This window comes from Triticum urartu, chromosome 7 (assembly GCF_003073215.2).
Source record: "Triticum urartu cultivar G1812 chromosome 7, Tu2.1, whole genome shotgun sequence".
Taxonomy (NCBI): Eukaryota; Viridiplantae; Streptophyta; class Magnoliopsida; order Poales; family Poaceae; genus Triticum; species Triticum urartu.
The window spans coordinates 592,369,557-592,393,414 of NC_053028.1; the positions used below are offsets into that span (position 1 = coordinate 592,369,557).

The following is a 23,858-nucleotide window of genomic DNA, read 5'->3' on the forward strand; positions in this document are numbered from 1 at the left end:
AGTATTATTATTGTTGACACTGAAACACAAAGGTGTGTGTGTTCTGCTACCTATTGCTGAATGAAAACACATTCCAGTTTTCCTGTATAATGGTCAATCCAAACCCTTTAAATAGTGTTTCCCCATCAAGAAATAAGAGATCCAGTCACTCCCGGACGCTCTCAGAGCTCACGCGATTCTGGCCGTCCGATTCGTTTACTTGATGCGTTTCCGGGCGTCCGATCGAGCGGTGAGAGAACGTCGGCCATCAGATCGGGGCATCGCTCCTGTAGCAATGAATAGTTACCGTCTCGTGGTAAAGATCTCGTGCCACCGCATGTAATTCTTTTGCCATGCCGAGGGCATTTTCGTAATTTCACTTTGATGTATAAAAGTGCAAGTTTCTCCCCAATCGGCGTCCTCCCCTCTTCCTGTTCACGCGAGGGAGAGCCGCCGCCGCCCCGTCCCCTTCCAAACTCCTCTCTTCCCTGCCTCCCCTCGCGCCGCCGGCCATCCTCCCCGTCCGCCGCCGCCACTGACCAGCCACAGCTGCGCTACCATCCCCTCCCCTTACCTCGATTCAGATCCTCTCCTCTGCTCTTCTCTTGTTCCTTCTCTCCTGACCCCCTCACTTGTTTGTTCGATCTAGAGCAGCAGCCACCCTCCATGGACGAGGACGACCACCACAGCAACGACGGCGCCCCTCACATGGTCGAGCTCGACGGAAGAGTGCTCGCCATGGCCGCGTTCGTCTGCTCCGGTGTGGTGCAGCCGAGGTTGGCCAACGACGAGGTCGTTTACCACCGCCTCGATGGCTCCTAGCGCGGGTAAGCAACGCAGCACCCCCATCCCCATGGTCGTTTCAGTTTTCATAGGCTCCTTCTTCTTTTTGTGTGCTGATGACACCTGCTCTTCTCCATGGAGTTGACAAGATGGAGATCCTTGCCATATCTTATATTCTTTAGTTGTCAAATGTTCACTCAGCTATTCAGATTGCTGCATCTTGTCTTCCAGTTTTTCTTCATATTAATCCATGCTATGGATTATGACAAATAGAGCCGACAATTTGTGCCTTATAACTATGGGGTCAGGATGGTATTTATGCATCTACTGATACTGTTTGTGTTTGCAGTTTAGAATCTTAACGCTTGATATTGACTTTCCAGGGGATGTATTTCTAATGTCCAGGTAAACCGGTTTACAATGCGGAGGTCCCTTCACACTACAGGAAAGTGACAATCAGTAAAAGTTAAGGTCAGACTTTGGAGAAGGTAAACATGTATTCTACATATGGTTACTTTTATGTGCTTTTAGATATATGCAGTTTCTTGGGTGACTAAGATGGTGTAGAGGCTCTGCCAGGATTATTTGTATTTTCTGCCACCAAATAAGCTGTTACAAAAGGATAACAAATGCAATATCTGTTCTGACCAAGCTGAGTTCAAAATTAACTATAAGAACAGACATTTACCAATAAGGAAATCTGATAGGTTATGTGTTGTTATCGTGTAAAATAGCAGCAAGACATCACTACTGAGAGATATTTATGCCTGCATCATGATAGGTCTCCTTCCAAGTTAGTTGACCTGTTTTTTCGATCCCAAGTTTATTGGCCTGTTTTTTTGTCCTTCCGAGGTTATTATTCAGTTTTTTGTGCATGCTGAACTGGCATATTTAGTGGCGAGTTTGGTGCTTCTATCACTGTGTTCTTCGAGAATCTCATCATATCTCTCTATCCTAGGAATTATATGATCACTTCCATGGAAAATAACATTTAAGAGAAACTTCATCACAAACTGTCTTTGGTGTGATATTTATAGACTGTCTCCCACAACAGATTATTGACATCACAATTCAGAGAAGCTTTGATTTCACTATATTCTTCCTTTTGAAATTAATATTTTTTGTAGACAACAACACTACTCATTTTAGTGGAGGAGGCAGCGACTCTGACAGTTTGGAGAGTTAACACATCTGGTTGCAGGGCGTTAGAGGATTTGAGTAGAGGCTGGCGAGTGGTGTCCACAGATTGTACAGCGACCAAGCGGCGTGAAGAATCAATGTGGATCTATCATTACCATATGGACTAGGTATGTAAAGTTATTCCTCTGGTATGCTTTATTGTGGCCATACGGCCTTTTATGTTTCATTCCTTTTGTATTTCTGTCAACAGAAAATGTAGAGCCGCACCTTAATTGTCATGGTGATGTTGGATGGCATGGCAGTTGTCCAGTTCTATTATTTTAAGAAGTCGATGTGTGTATATCTGACAAAGTGATAATCACATTAGACTAAAAAGCTTAGAAGTAGAGTTTAAAAGAAAATTCAGAAGCATTGGAGGCTCATGCTTGTACTATCATGTTTTATGCTCCAGTTAGGAGTGGTGTTTCTAAAATAGAGATTATTGATTTTCACATATATAACCTGTGTTCATAGTAGCATCCCTGTCTCATTCTTTCTTTTCCATTTTCTTCTCCCTCTAAATTGTGGATCTCCTATTCAAATTAGTAATCTTTTCAACTCTTTTTATAACTTCGCAGGTTTCAGAAATAAGATGTTTGCTTTATTGAACTAAGATGTTCTCTTTTTGAGAGAGTATTGCGCTAAGATGTTTTATATTCCTTGGATACAAGCTCCGTGAACCATTCATGTAGTTACCAATTTTAGACAGATTTTGTTTCAGTTACGAAGGTTTAGAGGGATACATGAATGATCTGGAGTTTCAGTTATCATTTGAGCTACTTCCCCATTCGTATTCTTAACACTAATACATCCTATTAATATTAATTAATTATGATGCTGCCATGTTCATTTCTGCCCTTGGAGGGAGATGGACTTATGGTGCTGCCAGCGCAGCACTTAAGGGCTTGGAGGTTGACAAGGCGAAAGAGGCCTGTTGTCAGCCACCAAATTATGATGTTGAGTACTGCCCGAGCAGAAGATAGCAAGGCGGTTGACGTAGGATACGGAGTAAGCAGAGCTAGCGGCAGTGGACGCAGCTACCACGTCGGTGGGCGCACCAGAGGCACAACACAAGGTGGATCATCGAGGATGTAGTGCACATCAAAGCAGTCGCCGTCCCGTGGTAATACATGACATGTTAGGCTGTTACTCGCTAGCAGCAGAAATATTCAGCTTATTCATGCGGTAACAGCAGGGTCTGTTGCGCTGAATCTTTGAGATGAAACCAAACCAAACTAATACATACCTAGCATCCGTCCAGAAGTCTTGATTACGGAATATATATGGCCCCATTTTAAGTTTCAGAGGATATACTCGAATATCTGTTGTTTTGTAGGGATTTGAAAAAAAAAGAAAAGAAAAAGCACTTATAATAAGGCAATGGCTTGTGAGAAAGCACAAGAAATATCGTTGCGCGGCAGCAAGGAATACCTTAATTTGCTTCATGGTGAACTGGAAATGTGCTTCTATGTCAAACTGAAAAAATATATATGTTGTCAGGCTCGCAATTAATAAAGATATACTTTCAGCAGGTCAGGCTAGGAATTAATAAAGTTATACTTGTTGAAAGTGATGCTAGAAACAACAAAAGGCTATTTAGGTTAGATAAATGTCATTGGAGTCCGAGAAGGTTGCACAAACACGAACCAGATTAGAAGTAGGTCGGCATAAATTTTGTGTTTTTGTGAAGTTAAATAAAATTGACATCATATATACTAACGCGTAGTTCTTCTACTGTATGCAGGACATTCAAAAGGCAGTGACTGTTGCCTCTGCTGTATCGACGACCCTGATCATGTTGGACAGATAAATAAGATATTACTACTCCCTCCGTTTCTAAATATTTGTCTTTCTAGAGATTTCAAATGGCTACCACATACGGATGTATATAGACATATTTTAGAGTGTAGATTCACTCATTTTGCTCCGTATGTAGTCACTTGTTGAAACCTCTAGAAAGACAAATATTTAGGAACGGAGGGAGTAGATGTGAAGGTTCGCCATAACTTCTTATTTTATACCAAAATCTAACAAGCTAATTATTATTTCATTGCTTTTATTTCTTTCGCTGCATACTCGTATAAATCTTGCTCTTTCTAAAGAAATGCAGAAGTTTATATGTGCATGCTTGACTAAATAGATATTAGCCAAATACAGGTTGGACATGCTTCACTATGATAAGCGGTACCCAACTGATTGTCGCCTCCATAGCTTCCATCATGGACGACTGGGGTGGCGAACCATGCCACTCAAGGCATCACTTTTCAGTTGATTGCCTTAGTCATGTTTGAAGATAGTGGCAATTAGGTCTTTATATAATGTTGTGAAACTAGCACAGATGGTGAAACACTGTAGGGTGATATACTTAATTTACCTGTAATCTACTAATTTTTATTAGTTGTGATACCAGTTATATAAATCACAACTAAATAATTTTCTTAGTATTTACTACCATGTGCAATCATGAATGCTAATGATAGTTTTTAATTTGCGTGTATATTCTTTATATGAATAAACCATTTAGTCTCACCAAAAAAATTGTATGCTATTGAATTACTGGCTTTATGGATGTTACCCCCAAACATACCCTTTGTCTTTTATTTACTGTTGAAACAGTTTGTATATTTCTATTGTTTCATGCATTTTTTCTATATCTATGTAGTTCTTTCCTCTACATGGACGGGCGCGGCAATCGCACGCATTTGTGATCTAGGATAAATGCTTTTGCTTTATCATAGGCCACTAAACATGCTAAGCTTGTGTGGCTGGAACACACGCTTAGGTACAACAATCGGACCCAGCACCACGCGCCAAGGCGCGCTGCTGGTCACTTATATAGCATCTCCTTATTCGTATATTATTCACATATAGCATCTCATTTCTTGTTTGATTGCTTATATATGCTCAGCGGGAGAAGCACGAGGCGCTGCACCTCTGACCCTGTAGTGCTTGGCTCCAATTCATCAGGGAAGACGCCGACAAGCATCAAGCTGCCCTTGGTGCTTCCTCGTCATCAAGGAGGAGGACGTCAGGAAGCGCCGTCCTCAAGGTACGTCCTCGCGGCTTTGACCTGCCTCTTTCATGCACCTTATCCTTCCCTATTTCTCTTGCTGTCGCCATGTTCGTGCCGCCCTAACCTAGGTTGCCATCGCTCCTCGGCGCTCTGCGGGCACAGCCGTCACCACACCACAGAGAAGGACGAGGATGTGATGCTGCTCCTTCTTGTGGTGTATGCGTCGGCGTGGCTTGCGGTAATGAGGCATATCCACGTGGGCAATGCTATTTGAAGACCATTCATGTGATTTAAAAGAGAAGATGTCCAGAATGTCTTATGCTATTTGAAGACCATTCATGTGATTTAAAAGAGAAAATGTCGGAGGTTGAAGATGACGATCAAAAGATTGATCCATTAAGTGACTGCCAAGATGCCAATAATGCTTGCCCCGTGCCATTAGTAATACCCTTGCTCTTTATGAAATCTTTCCTACTCCCTCCGTTCCTTGATATATGGTGTATAAATTTTTAAGAAAAAACCCGAAATATAAGGTGTATTGCGTTGCACCACACGTTTGGATATTTTTTTAGGGATTTGATTATATTTCCTTATATTAGGCAACCTCCTCTATTTTCTCATGCCAATTAGTCAGGTGTAATCTCGCCCAAAACTTATGAAATTTTTCTCCATGTGCGTTCTTTAATTTCCGTGCCAAAAACTATACACCCTATATATAGGAACGGAGGAAGTATTATATATTGATGCAACAACTATCGTTGCAGTTTGTGAGATCCTTATTTACATACATCACTCAGCGGCTGGCCTGTACAGAGTTGCGTGGCAGGCATATGTGTTCCCAACCATCTTATCAATTGTAGGCTTGGAATGATTTGCTTCATCCAAGTGTTGTTTGTCAACAATTCCTTTTTTTGTCCATGTCGATTCTGATTTTAGAGGACACATATGTTTCAGAACTATATTGTTTCTATGTTTTTCCCTGATATATACTGAATGATGCAGTAATTGATGTTTCAGATTATGAAATCCCTATTTAATGGATCGCTCGGTAGTTGTCTTGTATGAATGCATATGCTAAATCTGGATTTCTACTAACTTAGCATTACATGCTTCATCAAAATATTAGGACCGGCACCCTCGCGCCAAGGCGTGATTCCGATCTAGTTATTATTTATTTACAGCGATCTGTGAGAATCTCCAGTCCACCGAAACCTTCCTTTTTCGGAGTATTTCTGAAGAAAAAGCATAGGGCACTGTATTTGACAGCAGATTCGGTGCGAAAAGCCTCATCACTAGCAGCGGATTAGGAATCCGGGCCCCTTCTGCTCCTTTGGACCGCTTTCTCCCCATCCACACCACTACTGGAATCGCTCCTCCCTTTTCTTCTTCCCCCACCCTCTTTTCCGCCCCCCTTTTCCCAGCTCCTTGCACAGCCAACAAGTCCGGATCGATCAGCCCGAGCCCCCTGCGACTCCGCCACCGCGCCGTCTCCCCAACCCCCGCCTCAGTCCCGCCCCAACCCCCGCCTCTCGCGCCCGTCGCCGGTCCCGCTCTTGCTCGCCGCCGGGACGCCGCGCTCCTGCTATCTACCCCCCACCCCGTCCCAGCCCCTGCCCGTTGGGTTTTGAGGTATGAGCTCGTGTCCATTCCACGCTGGTCTTCGTGATTTCTGGGTGCGTCGTCTAGATCCGCCCCGGGTCTCACCCCCAAGCTTGGTTGCTTGTTCGGTTGTTCCTGTCAGGGAGAGCGGAAGGGGCCGAGGAAGGGATTAGGGCTGGAGCAGGGAGCGCGCAGGCGGCGACATGTCGGGGGAGGACGTCCGCAAGGTCTCTCGCCAGGACATACAGCTCGTCAGTATCATCATTTCACAACTGACTAACAATACCTCTGCTCTGCTGCATTCTCGTTTATTTTTCTGCTGATTCCTGTCGATCCAAGCTAAGCTGCGGTCTAGGTCAATATATCATGCGCGGCGTGTGCTGTTGCTTGTTGATGTCGAAAACCCAAAGTAGCAGGCAACAAGTATTTGTTATTTTTTCTTGTGGGTTGGGGGAATGACTTTTCATGGCTCTTGTTTCGGCATATGTGATAGTTAAAATTAGTAAGTGGTTGCTTGCATGTATCGATGACTCATGTTGCTAGTAACTGCTGGTGCAGGTCCAGAATCTCATCGAGCGCTGTCTCCAGCTGTATATGAACCAGAAAGAAGTGATTGATACCCTCTCCCTTGAGGCCAAGATAGAACCGAGCTTTACTGAACTTGGTAATGGTCTTTACTTTATACACTCAGAGATATCTTTAGTCTACTAGCTATGAGGTCCCAGGATTGGTAAACAGTATCATAGTTCATACATAATTGACCGGATGACTGAAACTGTGGGTAATTTCTGGTTTGCACAGCATTAACAAATGCTTTTGGTAGAAACCATATTTCTGATGTTGCATCAAGAATTGTTATATCATTAGTTCATTACTAAACCATGTCTCCAGTGTTGCGTCAAGAATTGTTATATGATGGCTAGATAAATCTTCTGTTCTTAATATAAACCTCACAGAAAATGTTCAGTTCCCCTCGTTTTGATCTTCGAGAATCCATTAGTACAATTTTCTAACATAATGGAAAATCTCGCAAACCACAATATGTTCTCTTCAGTTGTGGCTCCTCATGTATTTATGCCAACGGAAATATTTCTTTGTTCCCGTCTGTGCCTTGAAATTGTGCAACTTGACGACACAACAAAGCACTAGCAGAAAGCTTGTGTAGATGTAGAAGATTCAGTTGATAGGCTTATAATGTTGACTTTGTTGGCAAATAACACAAACAGGACATCATGTATTCATGTCCACCTAATTCATGTTCAACATCCCAATTGTTTGAAGATTGATTTGCACGAACTGCTTTGTGCTGAAGGTTTACCAGTGGACTGTAGCTCCATTAGTATGATAACAGACCTACAAGTAGCATACATGTGAAAAATGTTTGAACCGGTCAAGTGGAACTGGCATGGACAAATTCCCCGAACGTTCATGAGCATTCTCTTTCATCCCTCCAAAATATATCTTGTTCCATCTCTTAAATTCTTTTCAAATGAGTAAATTGTATGATGGGTCCTCAAACTTATGGCATCAGTTCACCTGGGTCCTCTCCTCCACTCCCAAAGTGCACTTCAATACCTCTAATGTGGAATAAGTTGTTCATTAGTCGTCCCAGTCCCACTTCTGTGGCTTCTTTTGTCAATGTGACTCACCTGGTGGAGGATATATCACTGATGTTTTTTTGCAAAATTACTGAAAACCCTTCTGGCCTACATAAAGCCCATCAAAGCCTTCTCTTTGACCCCATCCTGTTATCAGAGATCTGCGTTGTAGTTTTAGTTTGGCTTAGGTGAGTGAATCGAGCACTGTATCCTTAATAACCAATAGGCAGCACACCTGATTTATTATGACTGCTCATTTAAAATGTTCAGGAAATCGTTAACTGGTAACTGCTCGGTCAGCTGGCGAATAGGGGATTAATAGGCGAATTGGCCAGTTAATTGGCTGATAAATCAGTTAATCGGCTACTTGGTGACCCACCTAACAGGGATTAATCGGCCAGTTAGCTTATCAGCCGATATTTTGAACACTGCTCATTTTCCTTACAATGGCTAGTGAAGTTTGAGTGGAATTGCATTCACAAGGAAATTCAACATTCAGTTTGAGTAAAGATAAATCATAAAGTAATTGGTAACATATAGCCTGTTTGTGGAACACAAGTCACAAAATACAAATCATAGCATCAACTTTGTAAGATGTAACAAGCTGCCAGTGACTTTCTGAATTGGCAATAGGATTTATTACTCAAAGTACATGTGTAACTAGCAAGCAGTGGGACACAAAGCTCGATATAAATCTCGTACTTCAAAATATTTTCCAAGCCAATTATGGGCATAATTTTTATGCCGTAGTGAATCTTGTGGTGACCAACCTCATTCATAACTAACACTTATGGTGTATGGTGAGGCGACATCATATACATGTCCTGACTTTGTGTGGTAGAAAATTAAATGACTACATAGAAAAACCTAACTTTGTATGACAAGTTGATAACAATTTAATTCCAATTGAGTTGTACATGACTACATGCATACCTTGTCGTTGGCCATGTAGGCTGTAGCAATCTTCTTTTCACTTGCACCACTAAGTATACTAAATGTGTTCAGTTCACAACTCCACATGGCATTAGCAATGAGCAAGATTAAATAAACAGAGGAGATGCACTGCACTAGCCACTGCCCACAGATATACTAGCAGTACATGTGGATTGCAGTGAACAAGATTAAATAGCCAAAGGCAGTAGGATTAAAATATGCACTGCACTAGCACTACATTTCTACTTATATACTACTCCCTCCATTCCAAAATAGATGACTCCACTTTATACTAACTTTAGACTAAAGTTAGTACAAAGTGGAGTCATCTATTTTGGAACGGAGGGAGTAGTGCACAACATGTTCAGAACAGAGCAGAACAGAGGAGCTTTGCAGAGAAAGAAATAGAGCACATCACAGCAGAGGAGGAGAGGGCATCACAGCATAGGGGAAGAAGAGAAACGTGGAGGAAGAGGCAGGAAGAAGAGAGTGGAGGAGGAGGAGGGAGGGGTAGCTTACCTCGACAGAGTTGGCTCTGAAGCTGACTGGAGAGGCGCTGCACCTGCGTCGATCTGTGGATCAGTGGATGGGGACGGAGCAAGGTGGAGCTGATACTCGCCTTTGTCCTGGAGTTGGGCGGAGAGGAGGTGATGGACAGGAAGATGCGCCTCCGACCTGGAACTGGGAGGAGCTGTATGCGGGGTGGTGGGAAGAGGCGTGCTGGCCGCCACAGCAAAGTCAAAGAGAAGCCCGGTGGCCGATTCTCTCCCTCCCTCCCTCCCTCCCTCCCTCCCTCGGATCAGAGAGAAGCCTCATTCCCTCCCATCCTAGCTATTTCTAGTGCCTGGCTGCTATTTCCTCCCACCCCTGCTTCCTCTTCCCGTGCACTCTGCTTGTGATGTGCGAAATCGCCTAAGTCGACTCCAACCTCGCCACTTCGATTTCAAATAGGCGTGATGCCTCTGTAACCGATGCCACATTCATGTTTTGTTGCGAGGGTCGACGGCTTGGCCTCGACAGGGACCACGACTGTATTATCCTTGTTATGGCGACGAGATGGGGATGCCATGATGCTATGATTATGGGTGGTGGGTGATATGTAACTGTGTATCATAGTTCTGCTGTATAAAAAAAACCAAAACGATCTTCTGTAGTTTTTGAAGGTGTTGGTGCAACCTTCAATTGCACATGTTTGGCATGAAATCGCCTCAATTGGTGGGTTAAGACATATGATTTATGGCACACCAGGGAGGCAGGGACCTACATATGCACTTTGGGCATTCATGGACCTAGACGAACCACCCCACAACTTCAAGGATCCCCTGTACATTGTACTCTTCGTAGAAACATGTGTTTTTTGTTGTCATTCTCATCCTTAATCTTTTGTTCTTACTCTGTTCTTTCCAGTTTGGCAAAAACTTGAGGAAGAGAACCGTGAGTTTTTTAAGGCATACTATTTGAGGCTGATGCTTAAGAATCAAATAACGGCCTTCAACAAGCTTCTTGAGGATCAGTTCCAGCTTATGAACAAAGACTATTCTTCGGGAATCCCTTCTATGCCTCTCACTAATGGCTCCAACTCCACAACATGTAAGACATGTTTTTTTCCCAGCTTTAGAGCTTTCTGTGGTATCTGTTTGTCTTTATCTGGTGTAATAATGCAATTATCTCTCACCAATTAAGTAATGTAGAAACAAGTATAAAGTAGTCTCGAGAACTTTCTCAAGAAGTTCCTGTTTACTTTGTCAAAGTGGTATTGCTGCTCAAGAGGGCTATGTTTGTTGCCTCCGCTTTCCATACTGTATTGACTTGCTGATCAATGACATTTTAACATGGTCTGCTATTTGCCTTATTTCAGTGAAGCAAAACTCGTGCTTTTTACCAGAGTCTGGTCCCATATCTGCTATGCCAAATGGTGCGATGCGCAACGGAAGTTCAGGTGGTTTAATAAATGGAACATCATCTGGTGATCAGTCAATTTATGGTGGCAAAGACATTCACGGTCCTCATAGTGGTATGGATGCTTCAACCAGCGTGCTACCAGCCCAGAATGCATCTGCTTTGCTGTATGGTGCAGATAATAATGGTACAACAATAAAGACAGAGTCAAGCTATTCGAGCAACGCTGATTTTGCTTTCTGTGGGAATGCTTTCCTTGAATCATGCCAATCAATTGGCGATGCCTCGGCTGGTTCCTTTAGCAGCTCAGAGTTGAACGGGCAACCACTGAATGATGCACTTTTGGATATGGAGTCATCGTCATTTGGCTTCTTGAGCCAGATTCCCCGGAATTTCAGTTTTTCAGACTTAACAGAGGGGTTCAACCAAAATACAGGTACATTAATGGGAGGGAGTTTTCCATTGGTTTGCTTTCCTTATTTGAGCACCTTTTTACCTAAAGTCCATTGGCTATATAATATTTATCTACCATTTTGTTGTCTGCAGAAGTATTGGAGAATTATGGCAGGTCACCATTTCTCTCATCTGAGCCAAATAACTTCTCAGATTCTACAGGTGGAGAACATACAGGTAATCCATTTTCGTCCAGTCTTCTTTTCGAGAGCCAGCTGTGAGTTATATTAGCGCATGCCACCACCTCCACTGTAATTTTTTTTTTTGAAAATTGAGAGGACCCGTGCCATATCTATTAGCAGGAGAAGAAAAGGTCCTCTTGCATTAGTTTGGCGCCTGCTACTGTGCATGCTCGATGTGTATTTTTCAGTTACTATACATGCTGTGGGTGCATGTTAGCAGTGTGCTATTACAGCTACTATTATACACTTCTTATGAGAGAACTAATTTAATCAACTGAAGTTCTTCTCCCTTGTATTATCTTGTCTGGCTAGTCTTGTGCACAGAGCATGGGGCTTCTTGTAGTTACTTCTCGTCTACTAATATCTCATGCTGTGTCTGCAGGCTGAGCAGCTACCCGCCATTTTGTACATATTCATGGAGAACTTGAGCAACTTTCGTGCTAGCCTTTTCCCTTGTCAGTTCCGCTGTCTTGTAATGTAGAGTATGGGATGAGTTGTAACTTGATCAAAAGATGCAGCAGATCTGGCCCCCGGTCGCTTGCCGAAGGTATTGTAGTTGTGCCCTGCCTTGTACATTGGTGTTGTGCTGTAAGATCAGCATTAGCAGCTGTGATGTTAAATTTGCTGGGTTAATGGGTTATGTTCTTGTCTGGCATGTACAACAGAAGTTTATTAATTTCAAGTGAATGCTGAAGTGAGAGTTTGATTTGTGATGGCTATGGTCAGGAACTTAGCATGAACATACATCAGTTTCATATATGTGGCACATCGGAATCTCGGTGCGAAAACACGCATGAATATGTTGCAAACAGGCACTAGAGAGACATGGAGAAACTTTTTATTTTTGCTTAATATCCTAATACGGTGCAAACAATTTCTTGACACGAACAGTGTCTTACATCTCAACAAGGGGAAGAAAAACAGAGGGAATTGTGATTCTAACAGATTGTTCTTCCGTCGAAGCCGTGGTTACGATAGAATCAACGCATGTATCAGTGGCATGGAGAACATCATCAAGCCAGCGCTTGAAGGAAAACATCATCTCCAGGTAGGTAGGTATGTACTCGTCAGACAGCAATTCAGTTGTCTCGGAAAATTCAGAAGCCTTTGAGCTTGCCGGTGAGCCCGGCCAGCTCCACCCATTTCTCCAGCGCCGTGGCCGACGACACGAACGCCGACTTGGACGAGTTGATGTCGCTCTTGCTCACTGCAACAAGAATGGAAAGCGAGATGATGTTGAGGACACCATTTCCTAATTCTTCCAGTGCTAGAGACTGATGAAGAATTACATACCTGATGTGAATAAGGAGGACAGCGAAGAGTTGAAGGTGTCGACCGCGCTCTTCTCCTCACTGCTTGAGCTGAACTGTTGTGCACATACAGTGATAGAAATGAGATGAAATTGCAGTCAAACAGTTCTATATATATGTAAGTGTCGTGTTCTGGTAGGAGCATGCGTGCCTTGGAGAAAGCTGCATTGACGTTCTGCACCCACGGCGCGTCGGAGGCGGGGCCGAGGACGTCGCCGGCGGCGGCGAGGTCGTCCTTGTCAATGGCCTGCCCCACCTTGCTCAGCTTGTACACCAGGTCCTGCAAGTACCCTGTGGTTAAGGATTAATTGCCAGCACTAGTTTGCACAGATCAGTACTAGTACAAGGCATGGCTAATTTTGCTGATCGATCGAGCCGACCGACCTGTCTCGGCGGCGGAGGAGTTGATGATCCCTTGCTTCTGGAGCCGTTTCTTCTTGTCCTCCTTGACGCGCTCCAGCAGCTCCAGGTCGTCGTCAGCCTCCAGGATGGCGGCCCGCGCGGCGCCGCCAGAGGAGGAGGAGCCGGCCAGCGCGAGGGCGGCCAGCAGGCACGACGCGATGCCGCCGCGCCTACCGACGACGGCGGCGTCGCGCCGGCCGGGACCGTCCTGGCTTGTGCTACTCGCGACGGCCACCGCTCTGAACGACGTGGGTTTCTTGGCAGTAGGATGCAGCAGCGTGGGGACCTCCTGCGCCGGCAAGGGCTTGGACGCGGCCCCGCCGCACCCGGCGAGCGTCCACGCCTCGGTGACCATGGGCACCATACGATCGACGGAGAGAGAGAGAGCGCTTGGTTCACCGGGGAGGTTGGCGGGGAGCTGTGGCCGGCGTCGTGTGGCGAAATCGAAATGCGGAATGAGATGGTAGAATGGGATGGAAGTCCGTGTCCCCTTATCCTTGCTATATCTCGCCGCGGTCGTCACAGCCACAGACGGGTTAGCCTCAGTCGGCCGCGCCTGTATGGGCAGGGAGACGCTTCCACACGCGTACGTGCGTGGGCTGTGGCCTCTCGCGGACGACGAGCGAACCCCCTTGGCCGCGTCGGGTGCGCGCGGTGGCCAGGACAGCAGCTGCCTCCGCGCCGCGCGTACGTAGTACGTCACGTCCCGCATACGCGCACATCGGCACATGCACAGCTAGCGATGGAGGCGGAGCGCGCAGCAGATACGAAGAAGGACAGTGTTAAACATTGGGAACCGAGGGTAGCTCACATGGTTATTTGTGGTGGAATTAGCAGTCCTAGAATGACATTTTTTTTTGAAATAGAGAGTTGTGTTAATTAAAAGAGGAAACATTGTTCTTACAATCTTGCAAGGCCACGCTCAACACGTAGGTTGGCTATGTCCCTTACATAACACCTCCACGCAACTCTCTACGCCTAAATTGGCAAAGACTATGGGCTAAACTATTGACTCTTCTATCTGCTTTGTGAACTTTAACTTCTCTGTTTCCTTGCTTGATGACCTGGAATTCCTTTGCAAACACTCTGATTTCCGATCTATCCACGTATGAGGGGTCAAGTGCCTTTGCCACGACACTGATGTCCGTCTCAATAATTAAAGGTAGGTCTGTGCCCGACATCGCTGCCCGTAGTCCTTCTAGGCAAGCCATAGCTTCTGCGAAGTCTGCTCCTTTGCATCGCGGAATGTAGTCCCAGGCCGACAATATAATTCTCCCATCATGCTCTCGTACCACAGCTCCCCATGCTCCACTACTATTCTCCTGCAAAAAACTTCCATCCACATTGACCTTGGCCCACCCGTGGTCAGGCTTTTGCCAAGCTTTTTCCTTTGTATTATCATGTTCTTTCACTTTTGGCAAATTGATCATAGGGCTTTTTCCTTTACGATCAATCTCAGAGTTTCCGTTCTCGATCAAACGGATGTTTGCAAGGTAGTTTTGCAAAAACCGAGCAGAGTGGGAGATTTTTGCTTTACCTTTCGCAAAGATCGCATCATTTCTATGATGCCAGGCACGCCACCAGAATAACATAAATTTTTATCGTAAGTCTTCAATCACTTTATCTAGTAGGACAAGAACCCAATCCTTTCCTGTGTAGCTTATTTCATGCTCAGGAGGAAGGTTCCACACGTCCTTCAATTCATGCGAGGGCTCTTGCAAACGTACAACGGTGCGCAACATGGAACCCCGTTTCGTCCTCAACACCACAAACATTACAGATTGGAGTGAGGCCCGGAATACGTCGAAATCTATTTGTTTGAACCGCAAGGGATTCTATTGCTAGCCTTCATGTAAAAATACGTACCTTTTGGGGGACATTTGTTTTCTAAATAGAGTTCCAAATACTCCGGTCCCCCGATATATTGTGGCTTGGTCCAATAATTTCAGATCTCTTTTCATCCATGGCTAGCCTATATGCACTCCGCACAGTGAAAATTCCATTCTTTTCCGGCTGCCAAGCAATATAATCGTCCTCCTCAAAGTTTGGGAGTCGAATGCTCAAGATATCATTCGCATCTTGTTGTGTAAAAATACGTCTTATGTTATCCTCCTTCCAAGAGTGAGTCTCCTGGTCAATGAGATCCGCTACCCAACGGATTCGGGAGTTCGTTAGATTTGTATTAATTTTCATATTTCTCCTTGGGATCCAGTTGTCTCTCCAGATGCGAACGCTTTTACCATTGCATATACACTATACACATCCTTTTTTAAGAAGTTCTAAGCCATGATACCCTGCCAACCCGGTGACGCATTGTGAATAAATGCTGTGTCCAGTAGATCTGCCTCATGATAGTATTTCGCCTTTAATACTCTTGCACAGGGACTGTGAGGATATGCAATAAGACGCCAAGCTTGCCTAGCAAGGAGAGCCTGATTAAATACTCTAAGGTCCTTGAACCCCATACCTCCCTGGTTTTTGCGTTGTGTGAGTTTCTCCCAACTCAACCAATGAATATGTCAGCGATCCTTATCATCTCCCCACCAGAATTCTCTGGTCATGTGCATGAGCTCCTCACATAGGGATGCCGAAAACTTGAAGAAGCTCATCGCAAATGTGGGAATTGCCTGAGCCACGGATTTTATTAGCGTCTCCTTGGCACCACTGGAGGCATATTTTTCCGTCCAATCATTCATTTTTTCCTTGCTTTATCCTTAGTTGACTTGAATTTACCTTTATCCATACGCCCTTCTGGAACCGGCAAGCCCAAGTACTTCTCAGAACTCACTGTCACCACATTCAGAATATGTATGACTTGCTGACCATCTTCTTCTGAGCATTTATTTCCAAGAAGTAGGGAGCATTTTGATGGGCTAATCATCTGGCCCGTAGCTCGCTCATAATTGCTCAGAATATGCTTCACCTTTGTTGCTTGATCACTATTTGCTTAAAAAAATAACAAGCTATCATCTGCAAATAGCAGGTGCGAGATACCAGGGCTGTGACGACATATTTTTAGCTCCTGGATCTCCCCCGCTTCGGTCTTTCTATTTATTAGGCGTGAAAGTCCATCTGCCACAAAGAGGAAGAGATATGGTGAAAGTGGATCTTCCTGTCTTAACCCCCGTGTAGGGGAAAAGCTTTGTAGCATGTTCCCGTTAAAACGGACGGAATACTTCACAGATTTTACACACATCATGATCCTAGAATGACATTGATACTTGCATTTTTTTTTGAATTTATTTCAGAATTTCCAGCGATGTTCGTTCAATGAAGGAGACGTTTCCCTCTACTACGAGGCACTTGTGATGACTTTGCCAATCTCAAGACATTATGTCGGCTCAGTATCTCGGAAGTGCTCACATGAATAGGGTGTGTGTGCATGTGTTTCATAGGGGTGAAGGTATGGTCGTGTATGTGAGCATCTGCCATTGTACTGTGTTCAAAAAGAAAAAGGTTAAACACACATACTCATGAGTATTTAATGCCTATTATCCTAAAAAAAGAGTATTAAGGGCCTATTTGATTTCATACGAAACATGGAGGAAAAAATATAGGAGTAATGTCATATTTTTCTATGGTGACGTTTTTTTTGCGGGAGTTTCTATGGCGGCGTTGTTCATCCATGTGATTTAAAGGAATGGATCATAGGACAATTGAGGAATTTGTCCTTTGGTTTTTGAGTTTCTCATATGCAGATAAATTTTACAATCCATTCAAACATCTTTTTACATCATATGCGCAAATAAAGAGCAAAACGAAGACATTGATTTGTATGATTTCTTTGCTTTTTTTTTTTCTTTTTCCGTGAGCCCAACTCTCAATTCTAGATATTTTTGTCGTCGTTGTTGTTGTTAGACCATGATCATAGGCTCCTGTTTTTCATTCAAACTCCAACTTAATTTATACATTTCGCCTAAAAGAATATAAAATAGTATAATTATCCACGTTAGACATCAAGTGTCATCGGTGGGATGGTTATCCACACGGGCATAAAACCTATTAAGCGTTACAAGAAGGGCGGCCAACCAGCTATGCCACATGGCGCAACCTGATTGGCCGCGGTGAGAAAGCTTTTAAAATATTATTTTTTAGATGGATGTGGGGATTTCCTTTCAAATATTTTCTTTTCCTTTTTAGATGGAGGTGAGGACCCCATGTTTTTTTTGAATGGAGGGCTATGCAAAGTGGCGCTCGCTGGTAGGCTGTGGTGGTAATTTTTTTTCTTTTTTTTTAGATAAAGGTGAGGATTTTTTTTCTAAGATTTCTTTGAGATGAAGACGAGGACCCCATGTATTCTTTTTAAATAGAAATATGCGCATAGCTTCCTTTTAAGCGGCACCACATGGTGATGCTTCAACCACTAGTGATAGCAATAGGTTGCCAATTTCATCGCGCCAAGGTCAACATACCATCGCCTTCCTCGTAGAAAAAACAAGCTACCAACACCTTCCCAACTCCCACCCACTGACAGTGGGCCAGTGCTATATGCTGGCGTGCCACTTTAGTAGCCTATATAGAGGAGGAGACAATGTATTTGCACGGCTGATGCAAGTTTTGAGTACCATGTATTTTACAACTTTAGGTATTAAAGTGGTCATTGAGCGCATGTTTAAGCACTTTCAATGTATTTACCTCATGTTTAGCGAAAACACTATTTCTTTGTTCACAATTATAAGACGTTTTGAATATTTCAATATGGATTATATACACATTACCCCGCAAAAAAAGATTACAACATGTTATAATTGTGAATCAGAAAAAAGTTAGAACATGTTATAATTGTGAATGGAGGTAATAGTAAGCAACGAGCAAAGAAGAGTCCAAAATCACGTATCCGTGAAACCGTAATTGTTGTTATTGGGCAACTTTTACCCAAAAAATTAAGCTGGAACCATGGACACCCCGGACGCACGCAGCATTGCGAAGAGTTTTCCTCTCGGTGCTTGGTGGCTGGACCCTAGCCATGGTCCTTCCGCGGCTTCCCTTCGCTGATGACCTCAGTCGTCGGTGGTAAGGGGGCCGTCGGATCCACACGTGTGAATCGTTTTTAGGCCCTCATAGTTAGGTTTTTAAGTTGTTTATCGTCTTGGCTTCGGCGACGGTGATGGTAGGGCTCAATAAAGATTCTTTAGATCCTTCCATGACGAGGTGATCGGTCCTATGGTTGGAAAAGAATTTGGAAACTAGTCTGTGTAAGGATGACGTGGTGGCGGCGGCATCCTTGTGGTGGAACTGTGCCCTCGAGTTCCACTGTTGCGATGGCGTTTGCTCCAGCGCCGACGCGGAGCTTGGGAGTTAGTCTAGGAGCGGATGCAGATTGTGGTCTGCATCGACGTCATCTGGAAAATGATGGGTCGTGTGCTGGGTTCATGGCTCGTGGATGGCAGGTATGGTTTCCTTCTTCGACGTCTTGGTCATGCGTGGTGCCAGATCTAGAGTTCGATGGCGTGCCCGGTGTGTTGCCATGGTCTGATTTGTTCAATGTTAATGGTTTCGCCTTTGGTGAGCTATCTTGGAGGTCCGTACAGCTGCATATCATGTTACCAAAACCATAATTTTGCTTATGTGACAAGTATTTAATGAGAAAAGAGGTGGTTGTGGTAACATAATATGTTACTGTAACATAGCACTTTCCGAGGCAAATGAGTCTATGAGTTAATAAATGAAGCAATCTATGACACTACTACTATGTTATTTTGCACTATGAAGATAGTAACTTAGACTAATGTCATATATATGACACTACTGTAAGTTACTCCCCACTATGACCAGCCTCAGTAGCTTTTACTACAATAGTTTTCTAATTTTTGCATGTCAGTTCGTTGATGATCGGATCAGGTGGAAGCCCAAACGTCGAGCAACGAAACGATCCAAAGATGGCTGCTCGGTCAAGCTTCGCCACTCGACACTGAATCTGATGGCGCCATGATAGGCCATACGTACTACGTCGATTGGTCGTAGATCATTTTTTTAGTACTACTAGTAGTACTCCCTCCGTCCACGTGCATAGGCCGTCTAAGGCTGGCTATAGTAAGAAATAAGAGGGTGTTTGTTTTTAGGAATTTTTTTGTGTAGGGATTAGAAAAAGTCTTTTTTAGAGACTTTTTTATCAAACGAGAGGGATTTTTTAGGGACTAAACTAGGCATTTGGGACTAAATGAAGAAGATTTTAGGACTTTTTGAGACTTTTTCAACAATGCCCCTCCATGCACCCATTGGCCCGCCACCCCATGGTGTTGTTTGATTGTTATTTTTTTATATACTAGGGGCAACATGGTCATTTAATAACCTCTAGGAAGGGACTAGGGACTTTTTAGTCTCTGAAAACAAACAGGGAGAGACTTACAAACAGGGAGGGACTTTTTAGAGACTAGGGACTTTTTAGTTGGGACTATAAAAAGTCCTAGGACTAGAGAACCAAACACCATCTAACTTAGAGCAAGTATAATAGAGATGAGTCAGCGGGCTATAAGAAATAAACTAGTATATTTCTGCTTGGTTGGAGGAAAGAGAAGAGAAGAGAGAAGGTAAGTGGCTTCTTCGTGAAGAGCCGGCTCTAGCACGTGCTCCTAGTCACTTTATGAAAATGAAAGTGGGTCACATAATAAAAAAGTAGTACACTCTTTTGATCTATTATTGTACATGTTGGCTATAAGATGGGTTGTATATGACATGTCACTGGTTTATAGCCAGCATCTGGCTATACTATTAACCATGCTCTTAGACTAGTAACATGCATATGTTACTAGTCTGTATTACTACCTTTATAGTACATAGTATCATAGATTAGTATCATAGGTGGTCTTATTTATTGCCATGCATGACACAGTAACATCACATTTATTATGTTACAGTATCTATCTATGTTATTATAATCATCTCTCTCTTCTTTAATTACCTCTCACATAAGCATGTTTGTAAGTTCCAAATATATGATACTATTTATGTTACCCCCACTATGACCAGCCAGTGGCACTGTGATTTAGGCGCGTAGAGATTGGGTCAGATGAAAATTAAATCATCTGTTTTATGAGCAGCTAGGGCGCCATCCAAACATGGCAGCCAACCAACTTGCTTGTTAATAGGTGGATTGCATGCAAACATAATTAGTGCTCTTTGCATGCACGGGAAGATGTATAGGCTATTTGCATGCACTGGATGTGCAGATTCATGTGCGGTCTAGGATTGGTCACGTAATTAATTACCACCTCTTGTGAATTGACAATAGCGACTTATACTCTTAGAAATCCTGAATTCTCTAAGGCTGGTCACAATAGGCAAGAACATAAGCTAGTAACTTACACACTTTCCTAGATTATGTTACTACCTTCATAGTGGGTAGGAACATCTATGTAGTGTCATACAACGATGTGTTTATTAGGTTATAGACTCATTGTTTCTTGAAGTGTGTGATGTTTCGGTAACTTAGCTAATTACCACAAGCACCTCTCTCTTCATTAAATATGTGCCACATAAATAAAGTTGTATTGGAGTGTATAATGTTATTCTTAAATTCCTCCCCATTGTGACCAGCCTAAAATGCCTTATGCACTTGGAACGGAAGGAGTACTATAGCTCTCTGGTTTTGCAGTTTGCGCAGCACCAGGCAGCAGCAGAAGCATCGGACGAGGGCTACTACGGCTTCATCATGACGCTGGACGTGTACGGCCTAGCTCTGAGCCCCGAGCAGTACAGCTTGGCCTCGGTCTGGCTCATCGACCACGGAGACGGCGCGGCGGCCAACTACAACGCCATCCAGATCGGCTGGGAGGCGCCGTCCGTCTACGGCGATTCCCGCACTCGCTTGGCCGCTATTTGGACGGTGCGTGACCGACTGGAATCTCGTTAAGTTTTCTCGAAAAAAAATGTTTATGTTGATTTTGAGTGGTTTCTGATCGTATTCTTGATGCTACATACTTTTGTGGCGAGTGATGGATCCCAGAAAGCTTTCTGCCGCAACGCAGACTGCGCCATTGGCTTCCAGCCAGAAGAGGGCGCGCCCATGTCTCTGGGCGACGTGATTCAGGCCGTCTCCCAGCCCGGAGGACCCAAGCAAACCATCACGATCAAAGTCATCAAGGTACGTATATATTATACCAGTCTAAACCACCGTTCAAGATCTGTTAATTTCCACGTTCATTCAACTTGTCTAATAAACTGTAAATGCAGGACGGTGAGCTGGGAGATTGGCTGGCGTACTGTGGGCTCAAAGGGGACGGCCTTGCGCTGATCGGCCGTTTCCCCAGGTCGCTCTTCGCCGGAGGGATGGCGGACCGGGCGTCGCGCATCCAGTTCGGCGGCTTCGTGCAGACCCGCGCCACGGACCTGGCTCCCATGGGCAGCGGCTACCTCCCCACCAACGTGGCCGCCGCGTCCATCAGTGACGTGCAGTTCATCGATCGGAGCGGCCATGCTTCGCCGGTGACGGGACAACTGCCGACGTACATGACCGATCCGAATGTCTACGTGGCTACTGACATGGCCGATGGCCAGTTCTTCTAGGAGGGGCCCTTGGAGTCCACAGATTGATCGACGGCACATTTTACTATCATACTATTAAAAATGCCCGTGCATTGTGGTGGCGGCGTCCCCTTCGCGGGGGATAACGGGCCAGGTGGTGGGTTCTTGTGGCGGCGGATCTTGGAATCACATGTTCGGGCTCATCGTGGGACACACGTGGAGGCCGAAGCTTCCTCCAGTGTCGATGACGCTTGACAATATATTATTAATAGTGTAAAATCCAGCAGCCGAACACCATCGGTCCGGAAATAAAGCGGAAATCAAACCCTGAAGCCGTATACCTCGCGACAACAGTAACTCCTCCAGATAGCCACTAATTCTATGATACAAGACAGAACATAAACGAAAAATATACAACTCCTAGGCTATGCCTTCAAGAAGGAATCACCGCACATGCGCCGATGATGGCGAGTCCACCACAAGGTTGAACTTCGGATTCTCATCCCCAAAGCCAGGCTTCGATCCACCACCTTCAGCAAGGACACGACAGGCGCGCGACGACATAGCCCGATCCAAGATCTTGTGTTTCCACTGGAGTGCATAAACTCGTCGTTGAAGCCATATCCGCCCTTATCCGTCTACTGATGCTTCGATAGGCGGATACCTCTGGAGGAGACAACGGAAGTAAAAGACATCTCATACCGCCTGCCTCCCGCTACTGTCGCACCACTTTCGATCCAACTACAACACGCTAAACATGACACCTCCACCAAAGCCATCGTGCATCACCTGCCGGTAGTAGACATGACTTGACGTCTCCGTATAAGACGTCATGCGTAGAATCCATCGATAGCGCATCCACCGGTGGCTTCACCTGCTGATGACAGGCATCGCCCGACAACTCCGAAAATGGCATATGTGTCACCTGCTGAGCCGCATCAAACCCGTTGGTGGAACGGACATCCCATACCGCCACCAGCCTGAAAAGGCCGTCACCACCTCGAGATCCGGACTCTGAGTCGCCCACACGACCCCGGAGTCCGCCGTTGTTGATGAAGAGGGGCCGCTGCCTCGATTTCGGGCGCTACAGGGAGCACCCACTCTCGCGCCAGCCGCTGTTGTCGCCCATACAACGCCAACCGCCGCCGCGATCCTGTGCATGCACTAGTAGAAAACAGGGCTATGGTCCAGGCCGGCTCAGCCCATTAGTCCCGGTTCAGTGTAGAACCGGGACTAATGTGGGCATTGGTCCCGGTTCGTGAGCCCACGGGGCCGGCCGTACCACGTGGGCCATTGGTCCCGGTTCGTCTGGACCTTTTGGTCCCGGTTGGTGGGACGAACCGGGACCAATGGGCCTCGCTCCTGGCCCACCACCATTGGTCCCGGTTGGTGGCCTGAACCGGGACCAAAGGCTCCCCTTTAGTCCCGGTTCTTGCCACAAACCGGGACCAATGAAGTGCCTATATATACCCTCGCCCGCGAGCAGAGCACTCCAGTGCTCTGTTTTTCTCTGGCCGGCGAGGGGAGGGGTTTGTGGTGCTCTAGCTCACCTCCTATGCACATGAGGTGTTCGATGGAATGCCCGAGCCACACTACTTAAACTTTCTCCTCTCGAAGCTCGACCTCCAAGCTCCATTTTCCTCGAGATTTGTCTAGATTTAGCGGTCCGTCATGCCCCGTCCCCGTCTTCACCGCCGTCGATCACCCGCGCTGATCTCATCACCGACACCACCGTGGTGAGCCTCTTGTTCTTATCTTCTTTCTGAAAGGAAAAATATTCTTACTTGTCTGTTTAGATAGATACTTGTATCATTTTCTTACATTTATTATTGCATCTTATATAGTGCGATGGTTTTGGTATCCGCCCCCGTCGGCCCTCGTCCTGTCTATGATTCGGATTTGGTATGTATATTATCTTCATAACTATTGGTTCATTTATTGTTTATGAAAATTATGCCGACCAACGTGACATAGATTTTATTTATCTAGGATGTATGTGAATCGGAAATGCCAACCGACCCTATTGTCGAGAGGTTAAATTTAGTTGAAGAAGAAAACAATTTGT

General features: G+C 44.9%; 2 protein-coding genes across 6 annotated transcripts; one reads left to right on the plus strand and one right to left on the minus strand.

The window, feature by feature from the left end:
* The first annotated feature begins 406 nt into the window (after positions 1–406).
* Positions 407–12,331, plus strand: LOC125520667. 5 transcript variants are annotated; one of them, XM_048685628.1, is made up of 12 exons: positions 407–806; positions 1,146–1,250; positions 1,964–2,069; positions 3,686–3,936; positions 4,604–4,723; positions 4,850–4,990; positions 5,117–5,395; positions 7,112–7,217; positions 10,492–10,674; positions 10,943–11,419; positions 11,530–11,613; positions 12,001–12,331. In XM_048685628.1, exons 7-12 carry the CDS (start codon positions 5,273–5,275, stop codon positions 12,003–12,005), a joined length of 978 nt encoding a protein of 325 aa, XP_048541585.1. In that variant the 5' UTR covers positions 407–806; positions 1,146–1,250; positions 1,964–2,069; positions 3,686–3,936; positions 4,604–4,723; positions 4,850–4,990; positions 5,117–5,272; the 3' UTR covers positions 12,006–12,331. The 5 variants fall into 5 exon arrangements, with proteins under 5 accessions (XP_048541585.1, XP_048541586.1, XP_048541589.1 ...); XM_048685629.1 differs by having other exon boundaries at positions 1,168–1,250; positions 3,686–4,723; XM_048685632.1 differs by lacking the exon at positions 5,117–5,395 and having other exon boundaries at positions 408–806; positions 3,686–4,723.
* A 109-nt stretch (positions 12,332–12,440) lies between these two features.
* Positions 12,441–13,885, minus strand: LOC125520666 (thylakoid lumenal 16.5 kDa protein, chloroplastic). Its single transcript, XM_048685626.1, has 4 exons — positions 13,313–13,885; positions 13,080–13,219; positions 12,912–12,984; positions 12,441–12,825 (listed from the first exon to the last, which is right to left on the minus strand). Exons 1-4 carry the CDS (start codon positions 13,692–13,694, stop codon positions 12,716–12,718), a joined length of 705 nt encoding a protein of 234 aa, XP_048541583.1. The 5' UTR covers positions 13,695–13,885; the 3' UTR covers positions 12,441–12,715.
* Between the last annotated feature and the right edge of the window lie 9,973 nt (positions 13,886–23,858).

Bases quoted from the DNA above. Each gene is read 5' to 3' on its own strand.
- LOC125520666 (XM_048685626.1), bottom strand. From the start codon at position 13,694: ATGGTGCCCATGGTCACCGAGGCGTGGACGCTCGCCGGGTGCGGCGGG. The intron at 12,985-13,079 runs GCACGCATGCTC...TGTGCACAACAG, and splicing joins TCAATGCAGCTTTCTCCAAG to TTCAGCTCAAGCAGTGAGGA. The intron at 12,826-12,911 runs GTATGTAATTCT...TTCTTGTTGCAG, and splicing joins GTCCTCCTTATTCACATCAG to TGAGCAAGAGCGACATCAAC.
- LOC125520667 (XM_048685628.1), top strand. From the start codon at position 5,273: ATGCTATTTGAAGACCATTCATGTGATTTAAAAGAGAAAATGTCGGAG. The intron at 10,675-10,942 runs GTAAGACATGTT...GCCTTATTTCAG, and splicing joins TGGCTCCAACTCCACAACAT to TGAAGCAAAACTCGTGCTTT. The intron at 11,420-11,529 runs GTACATTAATGG...TGTTGTCTGCAG, and splicing joins GGGGTTCAACCAAAATACAG to AAGTATTGGAGAATTATGGC.